General features: G+C 40.0%; 1 protein-coding gene across 1 annotated transcript; it reads right to left on the bottom strand.

Annotated features, from left to right (window-relative positions):
- Nucleotides 1-13264: 13264 nt before the first annotated feature.
- LOC140604535 (olfactory receptor 2A1/2A42-like) lies at nucleotides 13265-14206 on the bottom strand. The gene has a single exon (XM_072775762.1). The coding sequence runs from the start codon at nucleotides 14204-14206 to the stop codon at nucleotides 13265-13267; it is 942 nt and encodes a 313-aa protein (XP_072631863.1).
- Nucleotides 14207-14423: the final 217 nt, after the last annotated feature.

Raw genomic sequence — 14423 nt, 5'->3', positions numbered from 1 at the left:
TACCCGCCGTCTAACAGGAATTAATGATAAAGAAAATAAGGTAACCAGGTTTGCTCCCACATTTGGACTTAGGGATCTCAGAAGGGAAAAGTACCTGGAAGTTGGGCAGGATCCTGCTCTCTGGGAGCTTCTGTGGGAGCTGCACAACCCTCACTTTTGTGCCTGATGGAAAATGGGGTCAAATCCCCAGAAAAGAGCTTTTATCCTCTGATGGCCTCAGCCAAGTTGGCAGCACCCAAGGGCTCACTGGACAGGTGGGCTGTGACATGCACTGCACACCCACCTCCGCTGGGAAGGAGACACAAAGCACTTCTCTCTTTCTGCCCTCATCCCCAAGCAGGACCCGTGATGAGAAAACACAGCCAGCCCCAGAGCACGCCTCTGAGGCAACATCAGTCATTACAGTCCCTGAATACTCAGCATGATTTGGATCTCATGAATCCCAGCACTGCCCTAATTCCCAAACCTGCAGACACTTCAGGGGAACCTCTAAGGAAGCAGAACCAGTGTCATGGTGAAGAAGCTCCCGGCATTCCCCTCTGTCCTTCAGCTTCTCCCCCACTGTAGTCTGGGCCCCTTGTGTAGCAGCAGAGGTGAGAAGAAAGGACCCTGAAAATCAGCTGATGCCAAGCAACAGCTCAAGGTGTGGAGGCAAGGTGCTGGAGGCAGGAAGCAGAATGGGGAGTCCAAGGAGAGCCAAGGTGTCCCAGTGGGGCTTATTACAACATGCCTGCGGAGGGGTTTTCTAGGGTACCAGCCACCCAAGTAGGTCAACCTTGGAAGTCTTCCAAGTTTTCTAACTATTCTGAAGTGAGGAGATTCTAGGTCCCATCCATCCCTCAGGGCAGGGGAGGAGAGAACCCTCTCCACAGCAGCTTCTCCTCTAAGCCACTACCTCTCCCAGGAGGGTGGAGATATTTGCTGCCTAAAGTGTTCTCATGTTTATTTCTCTATTTAGTAGGCAAAGGAGGGCTAGGCATTTCACATCAAGCAACTGTGCAATTTACAGATTAATGAGTTTGTTATAGTGTGATCCACAGCCTGCTGGGGTTATGGCAGAAACTTGAGGAAAATCTTGCGCAGGTTATCACATTTTAAGAACATGATTAACTGTGTTCCAACTGTACATGTCCATTGTGAGAAGAACTACATATTCATCCAGGGTCACAAGATTTTGCTCCTAATTATAGAAAAAGGCTAGTGTGTAGTAGGCAATCCATAAATAATGAAATCCTTGGGATGCCTGTGTGGCTCAGTGGTGATCCCCGGGTCCTGGGATCAAGCCCTGAATCGGGGTCCCTGCATGGAGCCTGCTTCTCCTTCTGCCTGTGTCTCTCTCTCTCACTGTGTCTCTCATGAATGAATGAATGAATAAATAAATAAATAAATAAATAAATAAATAAATAAATAAAATCTTTAAAAAAGGAAAAACAAACCAAAAAACCCCCACAAAAAACACTAAAATCCTTTCTTCTCTCCCTTCTCTCACTCAGGTAAACTATAGAAAATGTGGAAAGTAGAAAACTCATGTAAACAACAAAAATCATGTGAAAAAAATTGGATATGCTTTTCTATATTCAACACTATAAAAATATCAGTTATAAAAAGTCATTTTAGGGAAGCCTGGGTGGCTCACTTGGTTAAGCATTGGGCTTCAGCTCGGGTCATGATCCCAGAGTTCTGGGATCAAGCTCCATGTCAGGCTCCTTATGATCTCTCTCTCATATAAATAAAATCTTTTTGGGGGGCACCTGGGTGGCTCAGGGGTTGAGTGTCTGCCTTAGGCTCAGGGTGTGATCCTGGGGTCTTGGGGTTGAGTCCCATGTCCAGCTCCCTGCAGGGAGCCTGCTTCTCCCTCTGCCTATGTTTCTGCCTCTCTCTCTCTCTGTGTCTCTCATGAATAAATAAAATTTTTTTAAAAATTGAAAATAAAATCTTTTTTTAAAAAAAGTCATTTTAGGGTATAAAAATAGAAAATTTTAACAAAGACATCAGAAGAACTTAAATATAAAATTTTATGATACAAAACAAAATAAAATGTAGGAAATGCATCACTTCAAAATAACACGTTTTCTATTATATATCAAATTGATGCAACTTTTAACCTGGGCCCATCTTCTAAAAGTGTCAGAGGAGACAGGAATATATTTAAAATATAAATATATACAAAGAAAAGTAACACACAGAGAACAGACAGATCCTATTTGATATTAATATTCTCTCAAGTATTTACCTTATATGCCAGCAAGTGGAAATCAGAAAACTGCCTTTCAAGAGCAAGCACTAAAGTGAAAACCTGTGTAAAGAATGGTTTTAGAGATTATATTTCTATTAATAGCACATTAGGAATATTGATTACAGATACATATTTTGACCAAAATGAAAAATTAAAAGTTAATCAGTAATTAGGTATAACATTTGGGATTATCACCCAAACTAAATTTAGGAAAATCCTTCAAGAACTTAAGTGTCAACATTTATAAACTCAAATCTGTCAAAATTCTGTTAAAATCAAACTGAAATAACTTTTATCTTGATAGTACTTACTATTTAAAGAGAGTAACAATGACATAAATACACAAAAGAACTAGCATATAGAAAAACACAGGATTAGTTGAAACAAGAACATTATCTACTAGCATCAGGCATTTGATTTCACACATTTCTACCTTTTATGCATAAAGTCAAGTACTGCTAGAATTTGACCATAGAGTTCATTTAATTGTAACAAAGATAAAAATCAGCATAAAACAGGTGCATATAAACATCTCTCAAAGTAAATTACCATAACAGATATTTTGAACAAAAAGCAGAAAATAAGGTTGTGAGAAATGCACAAGACATGAGTGAATGCATTTTTAGGATGGCATGACAAAAATGTATTGGTAGAGAATGCAAATGGTAATGTTCTCAAATGTATTTCTTTTTTTAAAAAAAAATTTAATTTTTTTAAAAGATTTATTTGACAGAGTAGCGGGGACAAAGAAAGAGAGGAAGAGTCTTAAGCAGACTCCCCACTGAGCGAGGACCTGGAAGTAGTGATCAATCTTAGGACCTTGAGATCATGACCTGAATCAAAACCAAGAGTTGGACATTTAACCAACTGAACCATGCAGGCATGTTGTATTTCTCAAGTAATCTCATTTGTACTTCGTAAGTAATTATGAGTTAAAAGGACAGAAATTTGTTTGGAATCCTTAACAACAGGGGAGAAAGAGACAGAATTTAAAAGGGCAATTTTTAGAGATTATTTGTGTCAGTTGCTAGTGTTACCTTAAGGAAGACATAGCTCCTTAAAAGATGTGCTCTTCTCTTCCTTACACCTGGTTGTCTCTGGGCTGCACCTGCCAGCATGTGACTGTACTTCCCAGATCTCTCACGTTGGTGGTGGTATGAGGTGGTGTCAAATTCTTACAAAAGGAACATAGGCAGAAAAGATTTGTGCCACTTCTTTTTATTATTTATTATTTATTTTTTATTGGAGTTCAATTTGCCAACATGTAACACCCAGAGCTCATCCTGTCAAGTGCCCCCCTCAATACCCGCCACCAAGTCACCCTGTCACCCCGCCCACCACTACCCCTTATTCGTTTCCCAGAGTTAGGAGTCTCTCAAGTTCTGTCATCCTCACTGATATTTTCACTCATTTTCTCTCCTTTCCTCTTTATTCCCTTTCACTATTTTTATATTCCCCAAATGAATGAGACCATAGAATGTTTGTCCTTCTCCGATTGACTTACTTCACTCAGCATAATACCCTCCAGTTCCATCCACGTGGAAACGAAGCAAATGGTGGGTATTTGTTGTTTCTAATGGCTGAGTAATATTCCATTGTATACATAGACCACATCTTCTTCATCCATTCATCTTTCGATGGACACCGAGGCTCCTTACACAGTTTGGCTACTGGGGACATTAATGCTATAAACATTGGGGTGCAGGTGAAGGGGAAATACATCACAATACAAGCATCCATCAAAAAATTGAAAAGAACTCAAATACAAAAGCTAACCTTGCACTTAAAGGAGCTGGAGAAAGAACAGCAAATAAAACCTTCACCCAGCAGAAGAAGAGAGTTAATAAAGATTCGAGCAGAACTCAATGGAGTAGAGACCAGAGGAACTGTAGAACAGATCAACAAAACCAGGAGTTGGATTTTTGAAAGAACTAATAAGATAGATAAACCATTAGCCAGCCTTAGTAAAAAGAAGAGAGAAGGGATCCCTGGGTGGCACAGCGGTTTGGCGCCTGCCTTTGGCCCAGGGCGCGATCCTGGAGACCCGGGATCGAATCCCACATCGGGCTCCCGGTGCGTGGAGCCTGCTTCTCCCTCTGCCTGTGTCTCTGCCTCTCTCTCTCTCTCTCTCTCTCTGACTATCATAAATAAATAAAAATTTAAAAAAGAAAGAAGAGAGAAAAGACTCAAACTAATAAAATCATGAATGAGAAAGGAGACATCACCACCAATACCAAGGAAATACAAACGATTTTAAAAACTTATTATGAGCAGCTATATGCCAATAAATTAGGCAATCTAGAAGAAATGGACGCATTTCTGGAAAACCACAAACTAGCAAAACTGGACCAGGAAGAAATAGAAAACCTGAAGAGGGCAAATAACCAGGGAGGAAATTGAAGGAGTCATCATCAAAAACCTCCCAAGACACAAGAGTCCAGGGCCAGATGGCTTCCCTGGGGAATTCTATCAAACACTTAAAGAAGAAACCATACCTATTCTACTAAAGCTGTTCAGAAAGATAGAAAGAGATGGAGTACTTCCAAACTCGTTCTATGACGCCAGCATCACCTTAATTCCAAAATCAAAGACCCCACCAAAAAGGAGAATTATAGACCAATATCCCTGATGAACACAAATGCAAAAATTCTCAACAAGATACTAGCCAATAGGATCCAACAACACATTAAGAAGATAATTCACCATGACCAAGTGGGATTTAACCCCGGGATACAAGGCTGGTTCAACACTCGTAAAGCAATCAAGGTGATTCATCATATCAGCAAGAGAAAAAAACAAGAACCATATGGTCCTCTCAATAGATGCAGATTTGTGCCACTTCTAAGGCTGCAGTGGGTATGAGGCGAGTATGCCTCCTGCACCATTGCTCTTCCCATCACTGGCTGGAAGTGAAGGTCTCCAAGGCCAGGAGGATGGTGGCCCCGTGAGGTAGAAGGTCCCTGCATCACCACATGAAAGACTGTGCCACTTGCCTGCATAGGACCTCACATGAGCAAGAAGTATACTTTTGTTCTGTAAAATCACTTTGGTTTGGGGCTTTTATGTTACCCTTTAGCCCACAAATGCATTACTCAACATTTTTATGGAGATAAAAGGAATGAGGAAAGGCTGGTAACTCTAAAACTAAAATATTAGTAGCTTCCACGATCAATTCACATGGTAAACATCATCTCTTTACAGCGCAATAAACTGGGCTTTTATTTATGTCATTGCTTTTTGTAGTTGCTTTAGAGTCTGGGGAATCATAGGTTACTTTGGATCTTGTTTAGTTTCTTATTTATTCCTTCCTTCATTCATTCATTCCTTCATGAGGGACACAGAGAGAAAGAGAGGCAGAGACACAGGAAGAGGGAGAAGCAGGCTCCCTGTGAGGAGCCCGATGTGGGACTTGACCCCAGGACCCCGGGATCACGACCTGAGCCAAAGCCAGATGCTCGACCACTGAGCCACCCAGGTGCCCCTGCATCTTACTTGGTTTCTCATTCAAATTATTTCAGTTAATAACATAAGTCACCTTATCTAAACATTACAGCAAAGTATGGAATAATAAAGTAAATAGCTATAAAAGGATATTTTCAAAGAGACACCTTGGTATGATTTAGCAGTCCAAGAAGATTCTAAATTGCTTTTAGTTGCTTAATTTTGGCTTTCACTAAGATATGTGAAAAATGTGTTCTGATAAATATTTGAGGACTCAAAGGACCAGAGATACCTTGAAAGAAGGTTTTTTTAAAAAATTATAATGTCAATACATGTTCACTGTAAGATTATCAAAAAACACAGAAGTATATATTTCTAAAAGCAACTTCTGTTGAGTGCTCAGTGCGTATCATCCTTACATTCATCTTTACATTTATAAACACACATATGTGCACCCATGTGTATACCTACATCTATATGACTTCATGAAGAGCTAGAAGTTTCTCCTACAAAATTAAAACTTTTTTCAGTGTGACTTATTTTCTTCATTTAGCTATTTGAGGAGCAATTCTATTATAGCCCACTATAGAGAGTACTTGTTCTTTTTGATATGCTGCATATGTACTTCTTATAATTTACTAAGTCCAAAATGAATAAATTTCAGATTATTTGGAACCTTTTATGATAAATTTCAATTCAAATTACTTGTACACATTTCTTTGTACAATGCATATGTTGCATACTTCTCTAGGTTCTTAGGATTGGTATTTCTATTTTTTAGTGTTGAATAGAGATTTCCATTTTTTTTAAGATTTTATTTATTCATGAAAGACACACACAGAGAGGCAGAGATATAGGTAGAGGGAGAAGCAGGCTCCCTGTAGGGAGCCTGATGTGGGACTCGATCCCAGGACCCCAGGATCAAAACCTGAGCCAAAGGCAGAGGCTCAATCACTGAGCCACCCAGGTGCTCTGATATTTCCATTTTTTTTTTTTAGCATCAAAATCTGTGCCTATTTATACTGCCACCAAAAGTGTGTGAATGTTTATTTTGACCCACATACTCAGCGCTAGTATATAGTATTGGCTTTTTTTTCTCCCTTCACAATCTGTTGATCAAAACGTAAGTTCTCATTTTAAAGTAGATTTTTCTGATTAAGGATGAAAGCATCTTCATATTTATTCTTGATTTGTGTTTTTGTGATTTGTGTTTATTGTGATTTGTGTTGTGAATAATCTGTATCTACATATTTTTGTTCACTTTTTTCATGGATTTGCATATTACCCTTCAGTTTTATATACGTTGAAATATATTAGGTATATTATCATCCTCTTTCTTAGGATGAATTTTCAGGCCAGTGAAAAATTCAGTCTTACTCTTCTTGAGCTTTAGTGTATCATAGATAAGCAGGGTGCCATAGGTCGGGCTGTGTATGGGGGACTGTGTAACTTAGAAGTTATAGACACAGTCTTCAGCCATGGTCTTGGAAGACTTAGGTGAGAGTCCTGCTGTGCCACTCACTAGTTCCATGACCCTTGAGGGGTCCTTAACATCTCTGTGCCTTGATTTTTTTCATGATGAATGAAATCTAATGGTAAAACTTACTATTGGGAATTGTTGTAAAGATTAGATTGATATTAATGGATATGTCCTCATAGAATAGTACTTGGTGTGAAATAAGCAGTCAATATATGCAAACTCTTAATATTATTATGCCAGTTATGCAACACCAGAGATCTGGGACCCTTTGCAAAAGAACAATATTCTTAACCCTTTCCAAACAGGATAACAGAACTGTTTGTTTTTTAAGAGGGACAGTTCATATGGAATATGTCTTATTCTCTACATCTTATGCCATCTATACTTCTAAGATAATAACATGTGCAACCTCTTTACTAATTTGGTGTTTACTTTTGAATTCCTACCACGTGCAAGTTTTAAGAATTCATTGCATTCAATTATTCTCAAAATAATCCATCTAATTTTGTCTCCTAGTAAGAGAAAAAAATTGAAATGCTAGGAACTTAGCAGAGACGCATAGAATTAGAGGTATTTACAGATCATCTAGTCTGACATTTCATTTTACAGGTGGGAAAACCAATGCCCGGAAGAATCAAGTGACTTTTCTAAAGTCACACAGAAACCTGATGGAATTGTTAGACTTAAGGTAGGAACTCAGAAGTCCTGCCTCTGTGCCAGCCAGCCCTCCCAGGACAAAACCAGACTATGCTCACAAACACACTTCTTCTCTTGACTCAATGGTGTTACACAAGTGAAAAGCAAACAAATAGCAGAGAATAAGCAAAACAAAAAACCAGATGAAGTTGAAGTAGTGCTCTAATCAAATTTCATTAGGAAGGAGGGAAAGCAGACACTTCCCTGTGGTCTCGGAAAAGATATCACAACTGTGACATCTTGTGAGACCCCATTAGAAATCTCCTCCCTTTTTCCTCCCTAAGAACCATAGATTTAACCATGCTTCTCCACTGCATGAACATTCAAAGTATGGACTGTGGCTCAGCATCATCAGCAAGATAGAAGAGATTGTTAGAAATGCAAATCTCTGCCCATCCCATTCAGGGCTGCTGAATCATAACCTGTATTTCTGCAAGATCTTTGATGATTTGTATGCACACCAGAGAAGCTCTGGTCTACGCCGTCTAAAAAAGAATAAACAATCAACCTACAGGTCAGTGGTTGTCAGTGCCCACTCCACATGCCAAAGACACCCGGGAATCCAATTTCAAATGGCTTGTGAACTAGCTCCCACCTACAGCATCCCACCCGATCATTTTCAGTAGTTACAACCCCTAATTCTCCACCATCTTGCTAGTACAAGCACCTCCTGGCATACTGTAATCAGAAGCTTTCACAAATTGGCATGCTCTTTTTCAAAAGGCTCATATCCTTAAAAAAAAAAAAGGCTCATATCTTCACTTCTACATATTAGAAACAAATATACATAGCTCTTTTTTTTTATATTAAGAAGTAAATACCTTCTAATATGTTTGTAATTCTCCTGTAATCACTGGCAAATGAGACATAATTAATCATTAATATTCACCCTATTAGAAAATTTTTGCAAGAACTGAGTGCATTTGAAACTAAAGTGACTGATGGACAAGATGGCTAACTTTGTAAGGATAACAATAGCTACTATATTTAAGTTACATATTTGATGAAGCTACATATTTTATATTTATAAAACCATATATATATGGAGTTTTTTTGGATAGGAGTCTAGGCTAAATGACTGTGTATGAGTCAGCATTTGTTTATTTTTTAATAATAAATTTATTTTTTATTGGTATTCAATTTGTCAACATACAGAATAACACCCAGTGCTCATCCTGTCAAGTGCCCACCTCAGTCCCCGCCACCCAGTCACCCCCACCCCCCGCCCTCCTCCCCTTCCACCCCCCCCCCCATTTCGTTTCCCAGAGTTAGGAGTCTCTCAAGTTCTGTCTCCCTTTCTGATATTTCCCACTCATTTTTTCTCCTTTTCCCTTTATTCCCTTTCACTATTATTTATATTCCCCAAATGAATGAGACCATGTAATGTTTGTCCTTCTCTGATTGACTTACTTCACTCAGCATAATACCCTCCAGTTCCATCCACGTGGAAACGAAGCAAATGGTGGGTATTTGTCGTTTCTAATGGCTGAGGAATATTCCATTGTATACATAAACCACATCTTCTTTATCCATTCATCTTTCGATGGACACCGAGGCTCCTTCCACAGTTTGGCTGCTGTGGACATTGCTGCTAGAAACATCGGGGTGCAGGTGTCCCGGCGTTTCCCTGCATCTGTATCTTTGGGGTAAATTCCCAACAGTGCAATTGCTGGGTCGTAGGGCAGGTCTATTTTTAACTCTTTGAGGAACCTCCACACACTTTTCCAGAGTGGCTGCCCCAGTTCACATTCCCACCAACAGTGAAGAGGGTTCTCTTTTCTCCGCATCCTCTCCAACATTTGTGGTTTCCTGCCTTGTTAATTTTCCCCATTCTCACTGGTGTGAGGTGGGATCTCATTGTGGTTTTGATTTGTATTTCCCTGATGGCAAGTGATGCAGAGCATTTTCTCATGTGCATGTTGGCCACGTCTAGGTCTTCCTCTGTGAGATTTCTCTTCATGTCTTTTGCCCATTTCATGATTGGATTGTTTGTCTCTTTGCTGTTGAGTTTAATAAGTTCTTTATAGATCTTGGAAACTAGCCCTTTATCTGATACGTCATTTGCAAATATCTTCTCCCATTCTGTAGGTTGTCTTTTAGTTTTGTTGACTGTATCCTTTGCTGTGCAAAAGCTTCTTATCTTGATGAAGTCCCAATCGCTCATTTTTGCTTTTGTTTCTCTTGCCTTCGTGGATGTATCTTGCAAGAAGTTACTGTGGCCGAGTTCAAAAAGGGTGTTGCCTGTGTTCTCCTCTAGGATTTTGATGGAATCTTGTCTCACATTTAGATCTTTCATCCATTTTGAGTTTATCTTTGTGTATCGTGCAAGAGAGTGGTCTAATTTCATTCTTCAGCATTTGTTGACTACTATGACATGAGCCTTCACCTAGCCATTGAAGATGTAAGTATCAGAAGGTCCTTTACAAAAGGGTCATTCACAGTTAATCTAGATTGGATTGACTAGATCTGAATTCTGATTCTACTATGACATTGAGTATGTTACTTAATTCTCTAAACCTCAGCTTACCTTCTATAAATGAAAGTACCATTAATACTTCACAGCTCTGATGTGAGGACTACATCTAAAGAATATAACATGGTGTCTGGTACACAGACATTACTAAATAAATTTTAGCTGCAATTGTTTTCTATCATACTCTGTTTTGCAAATAGAAGAATTTTAAAAAATGTAGAAATCATAAGATAGTTTAACATTGAAAATTGTGTATAGCTAATTGATAAAGGCTCATGAATGTACCCGACCAATGCTTGAGTGCCTCCTATGTGCTAAGCAGTGTGTTAGTGTGGATGAAAAAGTGATGAACAGATTCTAGTTCCTACCCTTGGGGAGCTCCCATCTTAACCTGTGAAACTTGATACCTAGCTGAGCAGTGTTCCATAAATGCCACCTGAAAGATCATAACAATATTCAACACCAAAAATGAAATCTAAATTCCTTTGTCTTGGGAAAGGGCACCTTTATATAAACTACTATCAAGCATCCATTCTAATTCTACTCCAACACTACTTCATCAGTGTGACACTGAATCATCTGTCTTCCCCTTTCCTGCTTCCCTGCACAGTTTATGGCCCAAGCTAGCCTTTCTTGGTCTCTGACCCTTGGAGTCAAATTCTTCCTTGTTGCCACACCCACTGTTTACATATCAGTTTACAGTTAAGGTGCTTCCTCTAGCAAACAAAAGCTTCTGTCAGAAGTCTAATGCCCATCGCTTGGTCTTTGTCACTGGTTTTGTTTCACTACCTCCATTTCTCTGATCATTATTCACAGATAGTTCCAAAGAGGCCATGTGGTTATGACTATAAGGTCAAGGATCTGATTGCCTCAGTTTAATCCGGGACTAGACAGTCAGCATTTTGATACTGGGCAAGTTACTTGACATCCCTGTGCCTCAGTTTCCCTATAAGTAAAGTGAGGGATATTGTTTTTTTGCCCCAAAGGACTGTTTTGAAGATTAATAAGATATGTGAAGTGCATTGACTAGCCGAGAGGTGTGTGGGGGCATATATTATGGTGTTGTTATCTTGGTTCTGGGTCTTAGCTCAACTAATCACCAATCTCACTAAGAACGGCCTTGGTTCTCATTTGCTTTATGTTCTCTGTTTCCCTAAAAGTCCAAATATTTTTATGACTCTGCCTTAGGAGTCATTGTCCATGACAACCAGCTTCTCATAAATGATCTCACCTTCTAGGCCTTACAGAGCATAGATCGACTTACTGTGGCACATGAGGCTGGAAGTACACCCTCTTTCACATAACACATCCATCTTTGGGATAATTTAGCCTTGTTCTTCTTTATTGATAACACGGATGTTGGTATACACAATGTACACTGTTGTGGTTAAGTACTGAGGGCTTAACTAGTTAGCACAACAAACTATTGTCTGAGCCAGACTGTCAGGGCAAAAGCCTGACATTTGCTACTTTCTGGTATGTGTGTATACAAAGTGGATTTTAGGGGTGCCTCGATGGCTCCGGCAGCTTAGCCTCCAACTCTTGATTTCAGCTCAGGTCATGATCTCAGTGTTGTGGGTTCGAGCCCCACGTTGGGCTCTATGCTCAGCAAAGAGTGTGCTTCCTTCTCTCCCTCTGCTCCTGCCCATATTCACACTCTCTCTTTCAAATAAATAAACAAAATATTAAAGAAGGTGGATTTTATAGGTAACATCCTACAAAGCCACCTGAAATGTACAGGGTTCATGACTGATTGTTGGATTTGTAATGTAGAATGAATCAGTAAAAATCAATCCACTACTAAATGAGAATAGCCAGCTATACTATACTAGCCACTTGCACTCTCTGGTCAAATTTCCTATTTCAAGGATGAGACATCTAATGAGGGAAATGATGCACCCAGGTGGAAGTGCTGATAACAAGACACCAGAAAACTACATATTGATATAGTTTGTACATCTACATAATTTGCAGCTCAACACTCAAAATTTTCTGGAGAATCCATAAACAGCTCAAATTGTTTTCTTTGCTACCCCTTATCAGCCCATTCAGGGAGAGAATACCCAGCTTGGCTCCTTTGTTAGTTACTAGTAACCAGTTTATTTCTGAAGCTGTGAACAATATGCACTGTTCTCACATTGTCTACAGATTTTTCCTTCTCCTTCTTTGTCCAATATACTTTGCATTAATTTTGTTCCTTTGCTCAGCCTGCTCATTCCTCCCTGAGTCAATAATTTTCATTTAAAATTTCTCACCATCATGCAAAACACTAAATAAATATCTCTGTGTTATTCTTTAACAGTTGTCTTTAGCAGGGCAAGTAAAATTTTAGGAGAATGGACAAGTGTGCCTCTGGGTTTAGAGGGTCATTGCCCTTTACTGCAGGGTTTTTTTCTTCCAAATCCTATGATATACGTAGTTTTTGTGTTTTAAATACTTAGGGTTAGAGAGATAGATAGGCTGTATTCAATTGATGGGATCCAGAAAATGGATTAAAACAATTTTTAATTTCAGATATTAAATTCAATGAGCAAAGAAAAAAATCATATCTGATAAAATCACACCTGCTAGATAATCAATGAATGTAACATATCTAAACCTTTTCATTCAAAAGAAGAGAGAAGGCGGGATCCCTGGGTGGCGCAGCGGTTTGGTGCCTGCCTTTGGCCCAGGGCGCGATCCTGGAGACCCGGGATCGAGTCCCATGTCGGGCTCCCGGAGCATGGAGCCTGCTTCTCCCTCTACCTGTGTCTCTGCCTCTCTCTCTCTCTCTCTCTCTCTCTGTGTGACTATCATAAATAAATTTAAAAAAAAATTAAAAAAAAAAAAAAGAAGAGAGAAGGCTTGCTCTTGTGTCCTTTAGGCAGATCTAAGAAGGAAGCAGTGAAATTTCCTGGATTTGGGCACTAATCTAACACTCAGCCTGGTGATTCCAATATCACTCCAATTGGGAATGACTTTTCTTGCACATTGCTCTTCTCAGGGCACTCTTGACTTCTGTATTTCTTAGGCTGTAGATCAGTGGGTTCAGCATAGGGTTGAAAAGGCTGTAAAACAAGAAAAGGATCTTCTGCTGCTCTTCAGGGTGGTGGGATTTGGGGGCCATGTACATGACAATGGCACTGCCAAAGAAGAGCCCCACCACACAGAGGTGGGAGGAACAGGTAGAGAAGGCCTTTCTGCGGCCCTCCCCAGACTGGATCCTCAGGATGGCCAACAGGATGCGTGAGTAGGACACCAGCACCAAGCAGAGGGGCACCACTAAGATAAACATGCAGGCAACAAAGATGACCACTTGGTTAAGCCGGGTGTCAGCACAGGCCAGCTTGAGGATAGACAGGATTTCACAGAAGAAGTGGTTGATTTCATGAGGCCCACAGAAGGGCAGCCTCAGGATGAGGCTCACATGGACCAGGGCCAGCAGGGAGCCACATGCCCAAGAAGCCACCATCAGGGTGATACAGACTCTCCAGCTCATGATCACAGAATAGCGGAGGGGGTGGCAAATGGCCACATACCGGTCATAGGACATCACCACCAGGAGAAGACATTCTATCAGAGCAAAAGTCAAAAAGAGAAAGGTCTGCATCAGGCAGCCAGCAAAGGAGATGGGCTTGTCTGGCCTCAGGAGGTTCACCAGCATCTGGGGCACCGTGTTGCAGGCATAGGCTATGTCGACGATGGCCAGGTGGGAGAGGAAGAAGTACATGGGGGTGTGCAGTCTGGGGTCCAGTGAGATGAGCCCCAGGATGAGCCCATTCCCCAGCAGGGTGAAGGCGTAGAACAGGGTGAAGAGCCCAAAGAGAACCATCTGAATTCTTGGACCAAGACAAAATCCCAATAGGATGAATTCTGTAACCATTGTTTGATTTTTCTCCATTTTACTATTAAAGAGAAAACCAGATAGCTATGTAACAGAATTATTTTTAAACAACTCTTTTATTTATCATTCCATAAATTTTTGGTGTGCACAAGACTATTAGAAAACAACTTTAAGAATTCACCGAGTTATAAATAAGATGGAAAAAGGAAGGAAGAAAAGAGAAAGAAAGAAAAAGAGTCACCTATTTAAACAAATTTAAATATTCTTTTGCTAA

The sequence above is a fragment of the Canis lupus genome, chromosome 15, assembly GCF_048164855.1.
Source record: "Canis lupus baileyi chromosome 15, mCanLup2.hap1, whole genome shotgun sequence".
In the NCBI taxonomy this organism is placed as follows: Eukaryota; Metazoa; Chordata; class Mammalia; order Carnivora; family Canidae; genus Canis; species Canis lupus.
Note: the sequence above shows the minus strand (reverse complement) of the source record. Positions and strands in the feature narration are given on the sequence as shown.

Coding starts and splice junctions, on each gene's coding strand:
- LOC140604535 (XM_072775762.1), bottom strand. CDS start 14,206: ATGGAGAAAAATCAAACAATGGTTACAGAATTCATCCTATTGGGATTT.